The 24,067-nt window shown below is 37.3% G+C and overlaps 1 protein-coding gene across 4 annotated transcripts in view; it reads left to right on the top strand.

Annotated features, from left to right (window-relative positions):
* The window catches only part of LOC106875803 (phospholipid-transporting ATPase ABCA3), a 114,102-nt gene that overhangs the window by 49,313 nt on the left and 40,722 nt on the right, over window positions 1-24,067 (top strand). For all 4 annotated transcript variants that reach the window (XM_052968181.2, XM_089352934.1, XM_089352932.1 and 1 more), the window contains exons 3-6: window positions 5,520-5,756; window positions 9,977-10,233; window positions 19,322-19,559; window positions 21,337-21,510. In XM_052968181.2, coding sequence (XP_052824141.1) covers window positions 5,520-5,756; window positions 9,977-10,233; window positions 19,322-19,559; window positions 21,337-21,510 — 906 coding nt within the window. The remainder of the gene's footprint in view (window positions 1-5,519; window positions 5,757-9,976; window positions 10,234-19,321; window positions 19,560-21,336; window positions 21,511-24,067) is intronic.

The raw sequence follows: 24,067 nt of genomic DNA, 5'->3' as shown, positions 1-24,067 counted from the left end.
TTCCATACTAGCACGTGTGAGTCATTTTCACAAGAGCCTGCCAGGCACAATGCCTGTACCAGACGTCTGTGACTATTTTGGCAGGACTTTTACAGCTGAATGATCTTCCTAACACCAACCACTCAGCAGAGTAAACTTAGTGCTTCTTACATGGCACAGGTGAAGTGAATAATGCTTTTTACGTGGCACAAGCACAGGTGAAGTCAGTTTTGGCAAGTTCTTTACAGCTGGATGTCCTTCTGAACACGAACCATTTTACATTGTGGACTGTGTGCTTTTAAGGGGCACCTGCACTGACAGGGTCACCAAGTACTTGCAAGACAAAAAAAAAAAACTTCCAAGAGAGGAAGGAGCACTGGAGGAGGTGATCTTGTGTCAGATGATGAAAGGTACCTGTACTGACAGGGTCAACAATTACTTGCAAGACAAAGGGAAAAAAAGAACCTTTCAAGAGGGTAGGTGGCATTGGAGTGGGTGATCTTGTGTTGGATGATGAAATGTTATAGTGAGACAGAGAGACAGAAAGAGGTGTCTTGCTTTAGAGGAGGTACAAGGTTACCCATTGGAGAGTGAGAGGGAGAGAGAGAGAGATATCAGGAATGAAGACAGAAACAGATGTGCGACCACAAAGGAAATACATGGTTACCCAACCTGAGGGAAGTGCAGGAGAAGGGGAGAGAGAGTGGGAGACAGCAGGATAGAGATGGTGGCAAAAATCTGGGTATACTCACAAGGAATGAGGACCAGAATATAAATGGGATGATTGAGTAAAGGAAGAGAGAGATATAGATGGTGGCAGGTGCCAGGGCATACCCTTGAGGTTTGAATGTCATAATATAAGTGGCAGGATATTGCGAAGGATGTGTGATTAAAGAGTGCAGTTGTGGGGGTGTGAGTAGCGAAAACCTGGGTGCATATAGAGTCGGGTGTGGGTGTGCTACCGGATAGCAATGATACTGAGGAACCGGGCCGTGAGGACAGGATTAGGGAGTGAGAGTTTCTACCCTCACACCCTGTCTCACTGTATTACTGCTATCTGCTAGCCCTCAACCTGTGTGTTCCACCCACACATAACAAGAAAACATTTCACTCACCCTACCCCTACAAACCAATCTACATCTCCACATCTCTTCCTCACATTTCCTCCTTCATACATTATACAGCACTTTTCATTTATTATTAAGTGCATAATCCTTAGTGTTTTTTACTTGTTGCAATATTCTTGTTGTTCCAGGTCTTATTCATGTTTACTAACTGTGCTATTGTCTTTGCAATTCATCTCTTTATCATGGTTTCACATGCTTCATTTTTGCTTTAGAGAGCCCATATAATCAAGTATGTCCACTGATCTAGCTGGATGTCATCGATTTGGACTGTATTTATACTGGTGTCATTATTTGTCCTGCATCAAGTTCCCTCATTATTATGACCCAACTTTTTTTTTCACTTATTTCAATAATGTATCAGTCATGTCATAACAAGTATTTTTTTCCCAGTCTGTATTTTGGGACTTGGAAGATAGTTGTTTAATCACTTAAAAAAATATTGCATTTATTGTTTTTATTTTTTAATTAAATTTGATCCAAGATAACATGAGTAATTAGTAGGCTTAACTCTTATCTCTTATAATAATGTTTTGCTTATGAGTAATTAATGAAAATTTAAGATCTCATATTAAGGAAGACAGATCTTTGATGAAACAGATTTATGAAATGAACAAAGCAAAAAAAAAAGAATCTAATTTAGACTTAATCTCCAAAAGGAGTCTCTTTAAAGATTCATTGTCAGGAATGAGCAAATGAAATAGAGGATTAACAGTTTTAATTATCTTTCTAATGTTACCTGAAATATTTTGATTAGAAATCTCCATCTCTGTTGTATTGATGAAAACTGTAGCCAAATGATTTTTACCCTCGTTTTTAAATATAGTTTCATAATAAATGTTTAATTTTTCGTCTTACTCTTTTCATATCACATTTCCTTTATATTAATTAGCATTGGGAAGAGTTAAACACAATGTATAGACTTTTTTTTTTTAGAGTTCATCTTTCACTGATTCAATCTTATTAAAAATGAATTCACTAGAGAAGGAATATTGTTGCTAGAGAATGAATAATGTGATTTTTCTTGATAAAACTAACTTATTCTTGTTTGAAAATAATTAAACTGAAGCTGTAAGTGTGTATGTTATAAATGTATGAATTACAGTGAGGTCTGGTATATTATGTCTTCTGTTAAATAAATTCCAGATGGATAATGATAAATGAATTCAAAGACATGTTGCAATTGACTGCAAAGGAATATTTATTACTATTGCTAAAATTTGATTCGACAAACTGGTTGGACATTATATTTGTCTAAACATTATATAGATTTAAATGTTCATAAAAATGAATATATAAAGGTAAGAGAAAAACCTGAAATACAGCATTACAAAAATTCTGGTTACTTCTATTGTTAAGCATAATGTCAAGGTTTCTGGTTTGAAATATGTTCAAACTGAAAACTGCAAAATGAAATCAAGATTGTTTTCACATCAAGGTCCGAAGGTCACTCATAGCTAAACTGTCCTCCCTAGAGACTTAGTAGGCCAAAACTTCCCTTTTATAACTGATGAAAAGACGCTAGGCTAGTCCATCACATTAAAGATGTCCTGTCATTTATTTTTGATCTCCCTCTCTATGTTGATGTATCCCAAGGTATGATTGTTTTGACATTCTTGGAGACCTTTTCTTATGTATGCCGATACTATCTCTTTTCTGTTGGCATTTCACAATGCTGGTATAGCTTCCAGTATATACAAGTCCCAACTCTGTCACACCTGTGGATGTATTCTTTCTTGGCTAGACAGCCAGGAACAACGTAGTAATTATTCCTTCTCCTCATATTCTTCATTATATACTTTAGATCAGGGGTTTTCAAACTTTTTGACTTGCAGACCCCTTTATATTTTAAGCTTTACCTTATGAACACTTATGAAATTTATACATAAATATTTGCTTAAAATAACATATATTTTTACATTTATTTATTTAACAGTATTTAACAAATAGGTTTATTGTCAATTAAAAGATTTCGATTAAAAAACATATAAAATCAAATTGCCCATAAAAAGTATTTGCTGTCTACGGACCCCCTGTCTTGTCCTTGCGGACCACAGTTTGAAAACCCCTGCTTTAGATGGTTTGTGGAGGGAGTGAAGTTTTGATCCTGTACCTCAATAAAGAACCCTTCACTCTCTGTTTTAACTCCTACTCTTCTCAACAAGTGTTGAGATTTTACTTTCCTACTTTCCCTTTGTTCAGCTTTTTTCTTGGTCTGGCCTTGTAGAAGCTTTTCTTGCTGTTTATCATGATTTCCTGTAGTTCCAAGTTTATTTAGATTTTAGCAAGCACTTATCCAGCAGTTCTGCTGCCCTTTCACTAAACCCTCTCAGCTTCCTCATCCAATAACCTTGGACACCATCTTGATCTGGGCTCTTCCAATTTGGAATTTTACATATCTGTTCTTTTTTATCTTTTCTCTAGTTATTTTTATGTTGTCTTGACCTTGTATATTTCTTAACTTATCTTGAATTTCCTGCAGCCACTCCACGTTACCATTATGCATTACAGGTTGATCCCAAATTCCACCCTAAAAGGCTTTGCTTTCTTCTGTCTCAGGTACCAATGTTAGGTGCGACTGCCCATCTAGTTTTCTTCAAATAGTTTTTTTCTGATTGGCTTCAAATAATCTGTTCTGCCTGAATTATTTTGTTCTATTGTCATAGCTTTCCAGTTTTGCCTTGATTGCTACTGCTCTTTGTTTCAATTCTTCCAATATTATCCAATATTAATCATACTCTTTACTACTACTACTACTACTACTACTACTACTACAACAACAACAACAACAACAACTACTACTACTACTACTACTACTACTACTACTATTGTTATTATTCATATACACACAACATATTAAACTGTTGGAAAAGTAAAATTCCTAAAATTGAGCTACAAGTAACCTTAGATGTCAAGAACCCTTCTAAGTATCCTACCTGTCCCTAATAACACTGTTTTCTGGAGCTGTACTAAACTGGGTTTTGTGCCAATTTCCTCTATCCATCTGTTCAAATCTTTAGGGATAGTTCCTAATGCACCTATAACTACAGGGATACATATTTCCTGCACTTTCCATAATCTCTGTAATTCAGTGGTTAGGTCCTGGTACTTTGCTGTTTTTTCTATACCTCTCGTATTGATTTTTCATTCATTTTGGTCAATTGTCTGGCACTTTCTATTCTCTTTGTCTACTACTCCTAAATAAGGCCTTCTAGCTTTTATTACACAGTCAGTCTGAATGTTGAAGTCCCACAACATCTTATATTTCTTACTTTCTAGTACTTTACTAGGTTCATGTTCATACCATTTCTCAGTATGCTCAAATCCTAGCTTTTTACATAATTCCCTGTGGATCACCCACCCTAGGTTGTCATCTCTTTTCTTGTATTCTATCCGTGCCAGCATGACACATTCACTTCCTAAATGAGTAACACTTTCTTCTTTTGCTTTGCATAACCTACATTGGGAATCTACTTGGTTTTTGTCTATCTTGGCTTCTTTCCAATTAGTCCTTAATGCTTGATCTTGTGGGCTTTTATCCAGTTAGTCCTAAATGCTTGGGCTTTTATCTGATATATTATTATTATTATTGAGAGAGCAGCACATACCATCAAAGTGACACCACCACCACCACCACCACCATCACCCCCCCCCCCACTAATTTGACTGATATTTATCAACTTCAGAGTGGTGGTGGCGGCAGCGGTTGTTGCTGTTGTGGCGGTGCTGTTGTTGCTAATACTACTTAAATTACAATGAGTATGGCTTATTGTTGCAGTCACTAAAACAAATTTTATGTTCGATGCTTACCATTTGGATATGTTTAATAGAAATGCATATGTCCCAATCAAGAGTGATTCAAAGTTTTTATTCCATATACATTAATTAACTTGCTTTGTATATTTTCATAATTGCAGAGAGCAGAAGCAGTTATCAAAATCTGATTTATAATATGAAGCAAGTGATGCTTTTATCTAGACATTGCTCTCCTGTTTTTTCTTACATAGTGATTGCATCCAATAATTTTAAAATATATATCTTAACCCATTACCTACCAGTGATCTCATATGAAATCACTTAAAAATTACAAATTTCGTAATTATCTGTCAATATTTACACATATCTAACCTTTTTGCTATATCTACTAGGTATATTTCTCTGATATTCAAATGAGGTTTGCTAATTTTTCACCCAGTATCTCGCTTATTTCTATTTAAAATGTCATTTTGAAATGTTATTTTGATCATTCCAGTGTGTTTCTAAGACTGTTTTATGCTAGAAATCAAAGTTTCATAAAAAAATTCCAGTTAATAGAATTATGGGAGGTAATGGGTTAAGATTCAAGAAAAGAAAAGCACTTTTGATTTTGAATATCATTAACAAGAAAGAAACTATTTACTTTTTGTTATATTCCAGGTTTTTCTTCAGAAAATGAAATGATAGATTATTTGGTGTCTCGTGGATCTTTCTATTACAATGGTGGCATTGTCTTTGAAAACAAGTCTTCAAGTTCCATTTTTGATGTCATGTTGAAGATAAGGCTTCCTACGATTTTATCTAAAAAACAAGTCACATGGAGTACTGATCGCATGTTTCCATTGTTCCAAACATTTCAACCAAGACAGAAAGGATCTGTCTGTGGATCAAGACCAAGTAAGGCTTAATAACAGTTTTAGGTTTCATGTGTGTCTAATTGATTTGGCTTATTTATTGATTAAGCACATAAGTATCATATGTTTATAATGTATTAATGATGTCTGATAGTAATATTTTTATAATGTTTATCTTTTTTTATTTGGTTGGTCTGAAGAAAAAGGCTGTGCTCATGTCTATTACAAGCCTCCTAAGATGAGTGAGACTGATGTAGTTAACATTTGTCTTGAACAGATGCATGTCAACAGCTGCAGGAATTCCAACAGGACAACATTTTGGGAAAGAAGAAAGGACTGCAAATTTATATGCTTGGGTGGACAGGGACACTTGTAGGAAAAGGAAAGACAAGTGAGATAGAAGTGTCTGAATGAAGGTGGCACATGAGCAGTCAACTGTTGGGACAAAGATGACTTTCACAATGGTAGAAACAGCAGAAGGTAGAAACATTACATCTGTGGGCCAGAGGTTGGAGAGTTGTTGATTTGCAACTTCATATCAATCAGTTTTGCTGCATACGTGGTAGATGGCAGTCCATCTTTGTATCACTGTGAATGGGTTTTGATGTTCTATTTGATAGGTGATGAGTATTGTAATCAACTGGTCAATCGAACTCACATCAAAGATTTTACTTCCTCTTGAGGGCCAGATAATACATCAGCTTTGATCAGTTGTTGAACTTCTACAAAGCTTGAGTGCAATCCATCTTGGAGTGCTACTCATATTTATAGAACAGTGCAGTTATATTTTAAAGCCTATCCACAAGAAAGCCTTTTCTCTGTCTCTTCCACCCATACTATAATGCTTTTTGCTCACATGAACTAGTAAATTGTATACTACTACCCAACTTAACCAGTGTACCTGTTTCTCCTCTTGTAATCACACCTGAAATCCTATGCCAAATACTGCATAATCATTTCTTGCCAGAGCTGCAAAACTAGAAATCTTCTTGCTGTCTGTATCTGCAGATATTGATTTGTGAGAGTTCAAACTGAACACCAAAGGCTGTTGGCACTGTTCCTCCTCAGACTGATTAATTAAAAAAAAAAAAAAAAAAAAAACGCTTTTATGCTTCATTTCTATTGTTGGCACTTAATTTATGTTACTAGCAAAGACACCTATTTGTAAATGATTCAAGAATAGCAAGGCACTTAAAATATCCAGTCTAGTGAAGCTTGCTTGCTATTCTGCTCTGAGGAAACATTTATAGGATTGGTTTGCTTCTTATAAGAGGTTGAATGAACATTAGTAATAATAACTAATCACTGAACCTTATTAATCTTCTCAAATATATAATATGAAAGTTTGTCTAACTTCAACCCGGAATTATTTCAAAAGCAAGCAAATTTAAATCATACAATATATAATCATGCACCTAATCCCTACTCATGAAACTTGTGCCGAAATTTGAAACTATCATCATCATTATTATTATTATTATTATTATTATTATTATTATTATTATTATTGTTGTTGTTGTTGTTGTTGTTGTTGTTGTTGTTGTTGTTGTTGTTGTTGTTGTTGTTGTTGTTGTTGTTGTTGTTGTTGTTGTTGTTGTTGTTGTTGTTGTTGTTGTTGTTGTTGTTGTTGTTGTTGTTGTTGTTGTTGTTGTTGTTGTTGTTGTTGTTGTTGTTGTTGTTGTTGTTGTTGTTGTTGTTGTTGTTGTTGTTGTTGTTGTTGTTGTTGTTGTTGTTGTTGTTGTTGTTGTTGTTGTTGTTGTTGTTGTTGTTGCTGCTGCTGCTGCTGCTGCTGCTGCTGTTGCTGTTGCTGTTGTTGTTGCTGCTGCTGCTGCTGCTGCTGCTGCTGCTGCTGTTGTTGTTCAGTAGTTTCATTTTTATAACCTGCTTTCACTTCACTACCGAGCGCAGCTCTGTGCTGTGGTGCTCTTATGTTTACTGTATTGAAAGTGTTTTGCGTAGAATGTGTGCAGTACCCAGTAGTGCAATTTTCTGTATGTTATATATATTTGTAAGTCCTGGTGTTTTTGTTATGTATTTGTCTGAATATTTTTTTATTATACCTAAGGCACCTACTATGATAGGAATTGTTTCTGTTTTTAGATTCCACATTCGAGTTATCTCTATTTCCAGGTCTTTGTATTTTGAAAGTTTTTCCATTTCTTTTAGAGAAACGTTGTCATCTGCTGGTATTGATACATCAATTAGAAAGCATTATTATTATTATTATTATTATTATTATTATTATTATTATTATTGGGTGAGAGAGTAATGCATGCCATCAGAGTGACACTGGGGTACAAATATACGAAGCCCAATATACCCATCATGGCTACCTGTCTGATAAGGGTACACCAGGCACATGCATCACACCCATATGTGTATGACATAGTGATCTCATATTAAGATAAACAGCGCATGACCTTGCAGGTGGGGGCCCAGTTAAAATTTTCTTCATGAATTGTAGTCATGGTCACTGCTGGTGCCATGTAAATGGCACCCTTGCATTGTAGTTGTGGTCATTACTGGTGCCATGTAAATGGTACCCATGAATTGTAGAAGTGGTTGTTGCTGGTGCGATGTAAATGGTACCCATGACGGTGGCACATAAAAGCACCCATTACACTCCAGCTCATCAGCTCCAGTCAAACCATCTAACCTATGCCAGCATGGAGTGTGGACGTTATATAATGATAATGATGATGATTAATGACTGAGTTCAAATCCTACCAGTTGACTTCAGCATTGTATTTTATCCCACTAATGATCTGCTGGAAATATTTACTATTTATGATAAACAATGTTAATAATTTGTACCTGGGAGAAGTGAAAAACTGCTCTGTGAATGTAGAAAGCCATTTATGGGACATCATGTAGTATGTCCCTGTGGCCAAAGTTGTTTATGCAAATGTCTAAGGCCCACTGATGAATTAAGCACCAAACAGTTGTTATTGGGTGAAACAGGGCAAATTATAGAACATTTGAGAAAGCCATATCTACTTCACACTGATTGGCCAGCTTACAAATTTATCACATGAAAATATGGTGGGTCACTCATGATACCTAACCAGTTATCTAACAGTTAAGGTTCGAAACTCTGCTACACCATGATACTGAAAAGAAACAAATCATACCTCTACAGCAAATGTTTCTTAGCTTACAGAAGGTGTTGACATAGCTACAATGTGCTGTTCAGGGTAGCCCTTGAGTCTGCACCCTCTCCAGGACTCCAAGCCTATACAGCATTATACAGCAGACCCAAAACTGCTACCCCGTAAAAGCATTGCATAAAGCAGACATCCACCTTTCCCTCCCCTCTCCTAGTTATACTACTGCAAGGAATTCTACTTTGTTTATTTGTGTTAGACAATAGTTAAGAATTCATTGCAACATCAACACAACATAAAAGTGATCTGTAAACAATAAAACTTTTATTAGTAATAAAAAAGTGTTAATATTCAGTGATAAACCTCAATCAAATCTGATTTCTGACTTAATCTGTTACGGCTGTTGCACTTGAGTAGGCTCTGATGTTGATTTACTGTTGTTTAACCTAGCTAAACTCTGATCAAGCTATAATGAAAGGCATTCCTGTCATTACCCTATTGTCTTTTTGGCAGGGACTAATGGACTCAGGGTCACATCATTCAATGTGTCCTCTTCTAAAATAGTGGAGGTGGTTGTGAGGGAGATTTGGTTGGTTACTATTTCTAACAGGTTGAATTACTCATAGATTATGTTGACGCTCCATTGTTGGCTTTGTAGAAGCTCAGTAGAGACTCCTTCATTGGCTTGTTAAAGAAAGGCTCCTGTGTTGGTTAGCATGAAGTCATAAAAAAAAGAAAGAGGACCAAATACCTTTCCTGAGCAACAGAATCATAAGGCTGGTTCCTCGGATCCTGCGTTTACCAAATGAGTGGACTGGAGCAATGTGAAATGAACTGTTTTGCTCAAGAACACAACATAATGTTTGGTCCAAGAATTGAAACCACAATTTTATAATCATAAGTGCAACACTCTAAAACCTCTAAGCTATGTGTTTCCACGTATGAAGTAATTTGAAGTGTTATGGTGTGTATATACTTGTTAAAGCAGTAACCCCTTTATTTTGAATAGCTAATTTTTTTGCATCTCTGATATATGTTATAGTGCACTGAAGGTAACTTCTCAAAACTTATTAAGCTTTTTGAGATTTATTGTTCTTATAATTATTCCAATCTATTGAATTTTTTTTTTTTTACTTATTTCTAATAATTATTTTTACAGGTTATAAAGACACTGGATTCTTTTATCTCCAGTATAAACTTGCTGAAGGTATAATAACTTATCTCAATGCTTCTAGTGAAGATTTTTTCAATCGGACTACAGTGGATCTGAATCGGCAACCATTTCCACCATACAACAATGATCCTATGGTTTTGGTTTTACAGAACCAATTTCCTTTAATTCTCATCCTTAGCTTTTTGCTTTGTGCCATTCACATAGTAAAAGATATTATCCAGGAAAAAGAGCTTAGACTAAAGGTGAGTTAACTCAAAAGTTTGGATAATAACTAACTTTGATATATATTACCATGGGGAAGGCAGTATGCTGGCAGAGTTTTTACTGCATTGGACAACATCACTTCTTTCAGCTTTATACATTCTGAGTTCACATGTTGCTGAGGTTGAATTTGCTTTTCATCCTTTCAGGGTGAATGAAATAAACATTAGTCAAGTACTGGGATCAATATAATCAACTCACCCTCCCCTCAAGATTGCTGGCCTTATGTCGCAATTGGTTATAATCACCATGGTGATATAACTGGTTTATTGAATATTTTGTTTTGCTGTTTCTGAAGCCATCTGTGTACAGCTGTAATTAATCTCTATTGATTATTGTCGTAATGAAATCTCTGTTTGTTGTATCAACCATTGTAATTATGCTGATGATATGATTTATACTGCATGCAGCAACATATGTAAAATTCTGAAAAGAAAACATTTTTACCTTTGTATTAACTGAGGTTACTCTTTAGTAAACTCTGAAGAGTAAAAGTAAAATAAAATAATCAAACTTAAATACAATAAATATTTAGTTTTCTTTTCAGCTTTTTAGTTGAAACTAACAATTTGTAGAAATTTATCTTTGTAACATCGTCATCATCATTTTACTGTCCACTTCCCCATGCATGCATTGGTCAGACAGAATTTGTTGAGGCAAACTTTCTATGGTTGGATACTCATTCTGTAACCAACCCTCACGTGCCCAGGCAAGATAATATTTCTCTATAATCAGACATGTTTTACAGAAGATTCGAAGCAAAGGGCACTGCATGCATGGTTGCATGGTAGTAACGCTTGCTTACAACTATCATGCAATGTCAAGGCAAGGAGAAAGTAACATACACTCATGTTTACATACCCAACCCATATATATAAATATATATATATATATATTCTTATATTCTTTTACTTATTTCAGTCATTTGACTGTAGCCATGCTGGGGCATTGCCTTTAGTTGATCAAATCGGCCCCAGGACTTATTCTTTGTATGCCAAGTACTTATTCTATCAGTCTGTTTTGTTGAACCATTAAGTTATATGTTGTCATGTATATATATATATATATATATATATATATATATATAATGGGCTTCTTTCAGTTTCCACCTTCTAAATCCACTCACAAGGCTTTGGTTGGGCTGGGCTGGGGCTATAGTAGAAGACACTTGTCAAAAGTGCCACACAGTGGGACTGAACCCTGAACCATGTGGTTGAGAAGCAAATTTCTTACCATACAGTCATAACATTAATTGACTAATAGGCTTTGATTTCATATTTTTGATGAATAACAAATGTATTCCTTATATTAATACAAGGAAACAAATTTCTAAGGGTTGGGTTTACTTGATTCAATCAGTACTTGACTGTTATTTATGTTATCAACCCTTGCGAAATGAAATGCAAAGTCAACTTCAGTAACATTTTTACTTAGCACACCACTGAACAAAACTAAATTCTGAAAAACACTTAATCTTGAGCTTCAGCACGTGTATCCCACCCCTACTACTTTATTTATAAAAAGCTATAATAGTGAAGAGAGAAAAACTAATGTTTCCTCATTTTCAGTGTTATGGCTACTACAAATTTTATCTTCTGGTATATTTGTTTACTGTTATGTTTCCCTCGGGTGACTCGCAGAGATAACACAACGAGTTATACAATTTAATTATTACATTTATTGTTCAATTACATACAAAGAACGCACTCACCCAATGTTCGTTATGAATAAACAAAAGTCATGTCCGCCATATATATATCAATGACATTTTACTACGACAATCCCACAAGACAACAACAATGAAACAATGAACTCAGACGAACCACATGACACACGGAACGTCAGACGAATTACATATCTAACAGTCCATATAACACCTCCCCACTGAAATTGATGCTACACAAGAAGTATCAACAGCAAAGTCTCTCTTGGGTTTTACGGGTTCTCTTGGACCGTCTTGGGTTGTCTGGTCGATACTCTGGAACGGGTAACATAGTCTTGGGTCTGGTTTGTCTTTGTGTTAGTGGCACAGTTTCCGAGATCTCCATCGAGTGATCTGTTGCAAATTCAAATACAGTGTTTTCTGCATCACCAGGTTCATTGTCTTCCTCAGTTGTGTACCGCGGTCGCAGCTGTTCCCAGTGTCGTCTCCACATCGGGCCATGAGGTATGACCTTCACGTTAAAGCAGCGAGTACCCAATGACTTCTTAATGATTGCTGGTACCCATCGGGGATCTTTGTCTCGGCGAGGTCCATAGTATAGTGCATACACAGGATCTCCGGCCTTGTACTGCCTGGTAACTTTAGCGACATCAGCCGAGCTTGGAGTCACCTGAGACTTATGTGCTTCCTTAGACTGTTTGCCTTGAGCAATGTGTGTTGGCGATGGCAGCAGAGAATCAATCCTTGTTCGTATCTGCCGGTTATTCAAAAGTTCACTTGGAGAGAATCCACAGGATGTTGGTGTTCTCCGGTACTGCATCAAGAATTCTTGAAGTGCTCGTGTTGGCGGAAGAGAAGACTTCCTCAGAGCTTGTTTGAAGGTCTGCACCAAACGTTCCGCTGCTCCGTTGGTAGCTGGGTGGTAAGGTGCCCCTGTCAGGTGTGTGATCCCACGTTCTTTGCACCAGCTCTGGAACTCCTCAGACGTAAAAGTTGGTGCATTATCGGTGACCAGTGTGTGAGGAAATCCAAAGTGCGCAAAGTCTTCCTCAAGCAGATTTAAAGTGGCTTTGGAGGACGTGGAGGAAGTAGGATGAATGCATGGGTACTTGGAATAAGCATCTGTGATCACCAGCCAATCTCTACCCATAAAATTTATTGCATGGTCCAGATGTAAGCGGCTCCACGGCTTTTCTGGTAACATCCATGGGTGAACTGGAGGCTTAGATGGCTGCCTTTGATGTTCGTTACATGAATCACATCGTCGACTGGCTATCTCTATAGCAGCATCGATACCAGGCCAATAAACAGCAGTTCTTGCTAGTTGTTTCATGCGTTCCATGCCAAAATGTCCAAGATGCAGAAGATTGAGGATCTTTAGCTGCAAGCTATGTGGAATCACAACTCTAGATCCATGTATAAGGCATCCATGACAGATACTAAGTGAGTTTGATAACTTACGGAACTTGTTGACTTCGTCATTGATCTCCATGTTCTTTGGTGGCCAGCCTTCACGGACGTAGCGCATCACTGTAGATATCACTGGATCTTTCCCTGACTCTTGACGGAGGACGTTAGCATCCACAGGTTGGACTTGAATACTAAGAGCTTTGATGGCACACACCATGTCTATGTCTTCACCATTTTCCTTTCTGTCAAAGTCGTTATCATCACCGAATGGCAAGCGACTGAGGGCATCAGCATTGCCATGATCTGCTGATTTCCGATATTCAATGGTGTAGTCAAACTGGTTCAGCCACAGGGCCCATCGTGCTAGTCTGTTAGCAGCGAGAAGTGGTGTCCCTTTCCTCGGACTGAATAGTGATGTCAGTGGCTTGTGGTCAGTCACGAGTACGAATTTACGACCGTACAAATACTGGTAAAACTTCTGCAAGCCAAATATGATAGCTAGGGCTTCCTTTTGAATTTGACTGTAGTTACGCTGTGCAGAAGTGAGAGTCTTGGACATATTGGATATTGGGCGCTCGCTTCCATCAGGATAGCGGTGAAACAGGACTGCTCCAATACCAACGTTTGATGCGTCACAAGCCAGTCCCAAAGTTTTGTTTGGATCGAAGTGTATCAGAACTTGACTTGATGAAAGTACATTTTTCAAGTGATCAAAAACTGACTGTTCCTCATCTCCCCACTTCCAAATAGTTGACTTTTTCGTAAGGCAATAGAGTGGCTCTGCTATACTGGCTAGGTTTGGGATAAACTTTCCATAAAACTGAACTGAACCTAGGAAAGATTTCAAGCTTGATTCGTTCGTTGGAGATGGCATCTTTAAGACTACTTCGACTTTGGATCCCTTCGTGATCCCTTCAGCCGACAAAATGTGTCCAAGGTATTCTACACTGGGTAGTGCAAACTGGCACTTTTCACGGCGACATCTGAGTCCATTGTCGCTTAGACGTGTGAGCAGACACTTTAGGTTGTTTAGGTGACTGTTTGCATCTTTCCCACTGACGAGCATGTCATCCTGGAAGACTGCCACTCCAGGTAGATCATGGGTCAGGTTTTCTATGATCTCCTGAAAGTAACCAGGTGCTGACTTGATTCCGAAAGGGAGTCGTTGTTGCAGGAGTACTCCACGGTGAGTGCTGAGTGCGAGTCTGCGTTGACTTTCTGGAGCCAGCTTGATCTGATTATAGGCATCAGCAAGGTCTATCTTTGTATATCTGAATCCACCTCCGAGTTTCTGCATCAGTTCAGCAGGGAGTGGCATTGGATGACGGTGATCAGCAAGTTGGTCATTAATTCCCACAGAGTAGTCACCACAAATCCGTAGTTTGGGCTTCAGGTTGCTTGAAGCGTGTGCTTTACGAATCGGTACCACTGGCGTTCCGTATTCATTGAACTGGACTGGCTTCCAGATTCCCTTGGCGATGCCTTCTTCGTAACCTTTGGCCAGGTCGTCACGAAGAGCAAATGGGACCGGACGTGCCTTGTGAAAGACTGGTGTTGCATCCGATTTGAACTTCACTTCCAGTTCAAAGTTCTTGAGACATCCCAATTCTTGCTTGAAAAGATCTGGAAATTCATCACACATGTTGTGACAATCTTGCTGCAGGGAAACATAGGGCTCACTTGAGGTCTTTGGGTATATCCCTTCTGCACCTTCCCTCTTAGCTTGGCTGTCTATGCTTTTCAAACCTAGAGCAGTGTCTACGGAAATTCCCAGAGTCTGGATAGCATTCCGACCCAGCAAATTAAGATCAGAGATCTTGGTGACTATGTAAGGTATAAGATCCTGCTTACCAGTTGTTGGATCCTTGGTTTGGCCCATGAAAGTTCCTAGAACAGATTCATAGCGATGCTTGACATCTTGCAGCTTTGGTCTTCCAAGTTGTTTCCAGACTGACAAGGAAACAAAATTGCCTGTAGTAGCAGTGTCCAATTCCATTGTGAACAGTCTGTTCTGGATTGTTACTGGCACAATTAAACTATGAGTGTCTCAGGAAACTTCACCTAGGATCGCCTTGACTAGCTCAGCTTTTGTGATTCTTTTCACGGGAGTTTGTGAATGACCATTGCGTTGCTGATGTTGTTTTTTCCTACACACCGCTTGCAAATGACCCTTTTTGTCACAAAAATGACATTTGGTTTCCCTGAAAGGACAGTCTGTTGCTTTGTGGGCCTTTCCTCATCGGTAGCATTTCTCCTGGTTTGTGGAATAAGACTGCTGATGTTTCTTTTGAGGACTCTTATTCCTGTTCTGCTGGACCTTGTACACCTGCTTGGTTTTGGAACCGTATACAGTTTCTTTTGCAACCTTTGCTGCATCTTCAGTCTCAATGGCAACCTGGACAGCACGGGCAAAATCTAGTTCTGAGTCTTTTATCTTAAAAAGCGCCTTCAGAACCGCTTCATTGTTAACCGAACATATGAATCTCTGTCTCAGAGCTTCATCCTGTGGGTTGGTGATCGCTGGAAAATCACAGGTAGCTGCATCCTGGCGTATACGTGCTGCCAGCTCCTGGAGAGTTTCGCCTGGCTTCCGCTGCATATCACTCCAAAACTTGAAACGTTCTCTCACAATGAAAAGTTTAGGGTCGAAATGTTCCTTCATGAAGTCAACGATTTCGTCCATTATCAAGTTGTTGATATCTTTAGGCGGATTTTGTTGGGTAGCCAGATTAGCAAGTTGTTTGTAAACAGTAGCAGTCTGATTGGTCAGGAACACTTGTGCCATGCATTTTTCAGGTACAGCATTAGCAGCGACAAACGTACGGAATCTTGACCAGTAATCAGGCCATAGTTCTGTCGCTGAATCAAATGCAGTAAATGGTGGAATCGACACTGTTGTTGAAGCAGCTGAAAAATAGCCACTAGAATCGCCTTCAACTTGTCGAGCACCAAACAGTTTTAACAGAGCGTCCATATCTCTCTGATGTTGTTGCATTTGCTTGTCCATTTGTTCCCTAAACAATTTAATAAGTTCTACTGTCTGTTTTTCAGCCATTGTTATTACGATGAATAATTTTACGGTAAAGTAAGCATGTATCCTATTGGCGACGTCAATAAACTCTGTTATGTTTCCCTCGGGTGACTCGCAGAGATAACACAACGAGTTATACAATTTAATTATTACATTTATTGTTCAATTACATACAAAGAACGCACTCACCCAATGTTCGTTATGAATAAACAAAAGTCATGTCCGCCATATATATATCAATGACATTTTACTACAACAGTCCTACAAGACAACAACAATGAAACAATGAACTCAGACGAACCACATGACACACGGAACGTCAGACGAATTACATATCTAACAGTCCATATAACATTTACTAAAATAGCTGTCGTACAGAAAACAGTAGATGTACATGTCATACATTTAATGTCTCTGGTATTGGGTTTTTGTTTTTTCGTTCTGATAATTGCATGCATGCACACATACACGTGCTTATACAAACACACACACACACACACACACACACACACACACATTCTCTCTCTTTCTCTCTCTCTCATGAATCACACACTCTCTCTTATGTACACACTCTCTCTCTCTGTCACATTGTCTTCCCCACACTCTTTCACATACACTCTCACACACTCTCTCCCTCACACACACATACATACACTCTTTCCCTCACACACTCTCTCTCTCTCAAACATGCTCTCAGTTTCTCTCTCACATACATTCTCTTTGTCAGTATCTCTCTTTCACACTCTCTTTCTGTCAGTAATTTTCTCACACACTTTCCCATACACCCACTCATTCACACACTCTCCCTTTTGTACATTGATCTCTTGACATCTTTCTGACAACATCATGATTCCGTGCTCATAGAACTTCTGGTGCTTATCAGTCAAAAACTGAAGTGCGATTTCAGGTCATCATCATTATTGAAAGTTTTACCATTCAAAGAATTTCGCAAACTTTGAAATAAACGGTTATTTGATGGTGCAATGTCAGGGCTATATGGTGGATGTGACAACACTTCCCAACCAAGCTCCAAAAAGTTTTACAAGTTAGCAAAGGCATGTGTAGTCTAGTGTTGTTATGGTAGAACACTTCCTATATGATTTGCCAATTCTGGATGTTTTTCTTTGATTGCTTCCTCCAGTTTCTTCAGTTGTTGACATTAAACATCTGAATTGATCATTTAGTTCCTTGGAAGCAGCTCAAAATACACAACACCTTTATAATCCCACCAAATTAACAGCCTGACCTTTTTTTATGCTATTCAGCTTTTGATGTGGTTTGTGCTGGTTCATTACACTTGGACCATGATTGTTTTCAATTGATGTTATTATAGGCAATCCATTTTTCATTACCAGTGATGATTTATTTCAAAAAAGGTCGATTTCATTGCATTTGAGATGCCTATCCCAAATATTGGTTCATTGTGTTTCAATTTATGTGGAACCCAAATATTGAGCTTCTTAACAAGTTCAAGACATTTTAAGTGATTTTTCACTTGTTGTGTGTGATACATTTAACTTCTCTACAATCTCTCACACAGCTATATGACAATCAGATTCAATTATGACTTTGATTCAATCATCAACTTCAGTAGGTCGACCAGAATGTTGGTCATCTTTGAGGGAAAAATCTCCAGAACAGAATTTTTTAAACCATTTCTGACATGTGTGTTCTGTTAAGCAATCAACACCGTAAACTTCAAAATTACATGCAATTTGCTTCTAAAGTAAGCTAAAAGTAACAGCTATCAAATGTCAAAAGGGAAAAAAATCATAACATTGACAAAAGTCATTCAAAAAAATTGTAACTATCTATTTGCAAAAAACAAAATTACTTTCTTGCCAACCCAATATTATAGCAATAGCTTTGTATGAAGGCATGTGGCTTAGAGGTTAGGGTATTTCACTCACAATAGTAAGGTTATGAGTTCAATTCCTAGCAACATGCTGTGTCCTTGAGCAAGACACTTTATTTCACATTGCTTCAGTCCGCTATGCTGGCAAAAATGAGTAGTACCTGTATTTCAAAGGATGTGTCTTAGCACATTTTGTGTCACTGAATCTCCCTGAGAACTATGTTAAGGGAATGCATGTCTGTGGTGTGCTCAACCACTTGCACATTAACTTCATGAACAGACTGTTTTTTAATTAAAATCAACTGGAACCCTTGTCATCATAACCAACAGAGTGCCAGTTAAAGCAGTGGTTCCCAAACTTTTTAAGGCCACATTCCTAGTGCCTCCCCACCATTCACCATCACTGACAGACCATTTTCTGCAGCAAATTCAAAACAACAGTATTTCACAAATAAACTTAATTAACTTGTTTTTTTACATTCATTGCCCCGTTTTGGTCACCCCATTATCGCCCTATTTTTCTTCAACGTTCCCCTGGATCTTTCCACTGCTCACTTTGGGAACCACTGAGCTAAAGCTATAGCTTTGAACATCTGACCTTAATAGATATAACACTGTAATATCTGCTTTTACCTACATGACCTCTTTATTTAGTTCTCAAATACTTCATTTATTGTATAGTTGCACATTTTCCTTTAACTTTTCTAATTTGAAGTTTTATTTATGTAAACATATTTTTCTCAAAGGCTGCTTTTATCTATTCTGCTAAATAAAGCAGAATTTATTGTATAGTTGCACATTTTCCTTTAACTTTTTAAACCTGAAGTTTTATTTATGTTAATGTATTTTTCTCAAAGGCTGCTTTTAAAAAACTATCCTTATTTTATTTCGTTTTTGGATTTGGTTTGCAAGATTTTTTATGTGATTTCATGTGTTGAAGCATATTCTGTTGTGTCTGGGGAGAGTCATTTTCTTATTGTGCCTTAAAATTTAACACACTCACCGGTAAAATTTCCACTTATTTTTCTCTTTATTTTCCTAAAATTTTCGTTGCGTCTTGCAACCTTATCAATAGTCTTGTTTATCCTTATTTTCCTTTTCTTTTAACAGGAAGCCATGAAAATGATGGGATTAGACAATTGGATCATATGGCTGGGCTGGTTCATAAAATATTTCATATTTATACTTATATCAATTTCCATGATGACGTTGTTTCTGTGCGTTGGTGTTGCAGATAAAGGAAGTGTGGTGGGGTATACAAATCCAGCAATACTTTTTCTCTTTTTTTTCACATATGCCCTTGCAACCATCATGTTTTGCTTTTTACTCAGCACGTTTTTTTCAAAAGGTAAGTTTTTTTTTTGATAATAAGTTAATAAATTTTATTTAAAATATCATCCTTTAAATAAAGTTCTTCATGTTGTTATCATCATCATCATTGTTATTATCATCATCTGTGGGTTGGACAGTTTGATAGGAGCTGGTTTGTCAGAAGACTGTGCTAAGCTTTGCTGTCTGTTTTGGCGTAGTTTCTATGGCTAGATGTCCTTCCTAACATCAGCCACTTTAGAGTGTACTGGGTGCTTTTTATGTGGCACCAGCAGCAAATGACTTGCAAGACAAGACTGCTTAACTGAAATAATATTGAGGAATGTGGCTTTGAGGAGAAGTTAGAGTATGAATAGAGGGACAGAAATAGATGTTTTGCAATAGAGGAGATAAATGGTTAATTCAGCTGGGGAGAGAACTGAGAGAATGGAAAAAGAAAGAGAGAGAGAGAGAGAGAGGAGAGGAGAGAGATAAGATGATAAAGATGTGACATGGTGTACACCCAAGTTACAGGAAGATATATATATAGTGAAGGGGACCAGGGAGTAGATTGGGTGTGTGGGAGGGGTGTAAGTTTGTGAGATTGTGAAAGGAGAGTGGGAGATGAAGGGGAGGGGAGGAATGGTGAGTGGACACAGGTAGAGGGAGGGGGTGTTGGGAGGATATGTTGTGGGGAAGAAATTTGATAGGAAGATGAGGAAAAAGAGGGGAGGGAGCTGTTGAGAGTGGTGAACTTGGGTGAAGGAGGGGGGAGGTATTAGAAAGTTGAGATGTAGGGGAAAGGTTTGTCAGGGACAGATGGTGTGTATGGGCATGGACATAAAGGCTATAACTTTATGGCCTTGATTTTTACTTAGCTGGGTGGGGTCATCTCAAGCACAGCAATTTTGCTTATCATCGTGGTCCCTTGCCATCTCTGTGAGGCTCAAAGATAATTTTTCCTTGTAAAAATGTGTTTGTATTGTTTCCATTGGTTTAATGTGTGTGTGTGTACATATATATATAAAGTTATAAATGATGAGAAGTAGTATGAAAATTTATTTAACTATAAGGAAATTCAAATATTACAACAAATTGTTTCGTAACTTAAAGTATGTAAAGATAATTTATATTATTATATTTAATAATAAATAAATTACTAACATGTCTTTGTTAAATACCAAAGTCTTGATGTAACATTTCAAGAATGCAAAGTCAGTATTTAAATAGAACTTGAAAATTTTTCTCTATTTTTACAATCTTTTATTTTCTAAATTTTTAGTAGTTAATTATTATTTTTCTTTATTATACTAATAATATCTATTAATTCCTTTTTAATTATATTATTAAAATATAATGTGTCTTGAATGGCAAAACAATGCACTATAATAACAACAATGGACTATAATAACTGTTATAATTTAATTATCCATAGTCTGATATAATAATAATATTTCAGAATACAAAAATTCCTTCCTCAGATATCATTAGGAATTGTTCAAGTCACTGCTACAATCAGTTTTCCAACAGCTACTGATTTTTTTTTTTTTTCCGGAAGTGCATAGATAAAAAATGGTTGATAACCCCTGTAGACCATGCAGTCATGTCTGCACCTATTGTACTAATTATTACTAGACAGAGAAACGTTATAATAAATCATTTTATAGAAAACTTCAATATGTTTTATACAGGTTGTTCATTCAAAACTCCATAACTTTTGCTTTACTTTATGTAAATTAATTTGTTTTTCAGTTATGGTATCTTACAGTAATTTTTTTACATAATGAAAAAACTGTTTTTTATTATTTGTTTTTCAGCCAACAGTGGAGCCGTTGCTGGTGGTGCTCTATTCTTTTTTTCTTACATTCCATATTTAGTCCTTGCTAGTAGATATAGTACTCTAAGTTGGGGTACTAAAATTGGGTGTTGTTTAATATCAAACATTGCACTAGCTTTTGGTGGCCAAGTTCTTGGAATATTTGAAGGTCAAGGTAAAATATATTTACATATTTATTTATTAGACATATATGTGATTTTCCTGATTACCGTACATTGAATGTAAATGTGTGTGTGTATGTGTCTGTGTCTGTGTACTGTCATCATTATCGTTTTTATATCTGATTTTTATGCTTGCATAAGTTGATTGAGTAAAATATTGATTATTGTTGTTGTTGTTGTTGTTGTTGTTGTCGGTGACGGTGGTGTTTCCGTGCATATTGTTGAGAACAACAATATGCAGAAAAGGTGTGCTATTTGTCTTGAGACAATGCCAACAACACCAGAGACAACCAAAAGAGATAATAACCAGAGAAACGACAGGATAGAAAATAATACAACTTCTTATAAATGGCATTAACCCACTTCACTCTCTATTTTTTAACCCATGTGGTAAGTCATAAGATATGAGTTGTATTTATTTGACAAGCCTACCTTTCTACAAAAGAATTTGTGTCCCACAACAGACAAATGATGAAATAAGAACAAATATATATATATATATATATATATATATATATATAGTGTGTGTGTGCATGCTTTTTACTTGGCACCAGCACAGGAATCTTACAGGCCAATCCTCTTTGCCAAGGGGAGTGGGCTTAACACATCTGCTGTGGAGAACAGGTCTTCTTGAGTACAGCAAGGTTCCAGGTATCTTGGTACTTTGTCATCTTGTCTGAAAGATTCAGCATCCTCAGTTTGACCTTCAGTACCTTGTCCCATGTCTTCCAGGGTCTCCCCATAAGTTCCATCGATTTTGAGAGATCAGCACTTCTTTATGGAGCTGTCATTATCCATCCACATCATGTGACCAAACCAGCACAATCTTCTCTCTTGCACACTGCATCTAATTCCTCTTATACTTAACTTCTCTCTCAATAGTGGTTAAGAGGGCGGGCTACTAACCCCAAGATTCCAAGTCCAATTTCAGGCAGTGCCTTGAATAAATAATAATGATGATGATGATGATGATGAAGACGATGACGATGATGACGACGACATCAAAAAATACCGTCGAAATGAGAACCCAGGGTTGGGTTCAAAATTCCACCAAGATACCTGGTGAAGGCTGGAAGAGTAAATCAGCCGAAATGTTGTGGTAACAGCAAACAAGATGAGGACAAATATCCGTCCAATGTAAATAATGAAAATAAGGTTCTCTTTCAATACACTAGCACTCTGCCAAATATGTACACTTACATTACACATCCAGCTGAGGATACATCCTCTGCATTCAGGGTCCATGTCTCACTACCATGTAGAATTGTTGTCCATATACATGCATCATACAATCTTTCTTTCACTTGGAGAGAGAGAAAGTGATTCTGGGGGTGGAGGGACAAACAGACACACAAACACATACACACAAACACATACACACACATACATACATACATACATACATACATACATACATACATACATACATACATACATATATAGATACATACATACGACGGGCTTATTCCAGTTTTCACCTACCAATCCACTCACAAGGCTTTGGTCGGCCCGAGGCTATAGTAGAAGACACCTGCCCAAGGTGCCATGCAGTGGGACTGAACCCGGGACCATGTGGTTGGTAAGCAAGCTACTTACGACACAGCCACTCCTGTGCCTATATATATACATACACACACACACACACACACACATATATTATCTAAAAAATTTGATTCAGCTCCATGAGACTTAAAGCTTTGTGGTCCTCTAACAGAAGCCCATCTTTTCCAAGCTTAGATTTGGTGATCCTGAAAGAGACAGGTCTCTGTCAGAGGCCCTGAAAACTTTAAGATACACGGAACTGAATCAACTGTTTTAAATAATACATGTAATAACTCCTATCAAATGTGTTGAGTGCCTTTTACTTTCATTTGACCACTCACTGGTGTATATATATATATATTTATTTATTTATTATGTACCCTTTTAAAGCCTAGCCAGGCTCATGGGCCCGGTTTCTCGGTTTCTATGGCATATGTGTTCCCACCCGCCAGCTGGATGGGACGCCAGTCCATCGCAGCGTTACTCAAGAAACAGGAAGAAAGAGTGAGAGAAAGTTGGAGCGAAAGAGTACAACAGGGGTTGCCACCACCCCCTGCCAGAGCCTCGTGGAGCTTTTAGGTGTTTTCGCTTAATAAACAAACACAACGCCCGGTCTGGGAATCAAAACTGCGATCCTCCGCCTGCGAATCTGCTGCCCTAACCACTGGGCCATTGCGCCTCCACTATATATATATATATATATATATATATATATATATAAAAGATAATAAGAGTGAAAAAACTACAGAAGGCTTGTGTTACATGGTTAAAGTATATATTTAAATTATGTCAGAAAAATGTTATAAAATCTTTTTGGTATATAAACATTGTATTTTGAGAAATAACCGGTTTCGTGTTGTCTTCTCAAATTTCTCTACTTCATTGTAACGTGTTCGCTCCAGTCTGAAAAGAAGAGTTCTAGATGGGGGGAGGTAATTAGGGATTTCTTCCGGTATAGGGGAGATAATCGAAATCTAGGAGGTGGTAGAATTTGAATAATTTACCATG

This window comes from Octopus bimaculoides, chromosome 5 (genome assembly GCF_046866305.1).
Source record: "Octopus bimaculoides isolate indiv1 chromosome 5, ASM4686630v1, whole genome shotgun sequence".
NCBI classification, from domain to species: domain Eukaryota; kingdom Metazoa; phylum Mollusca; class Cephalopoda; order Octopoda; family Octopodidae; genus Octopus; species Octopus bimaculoides.
The sequence above is the reverse complement of the archived record's forward strand: the minus strand, read 5'-3'. Positions and strand labels throughout refer to the sequence as shown.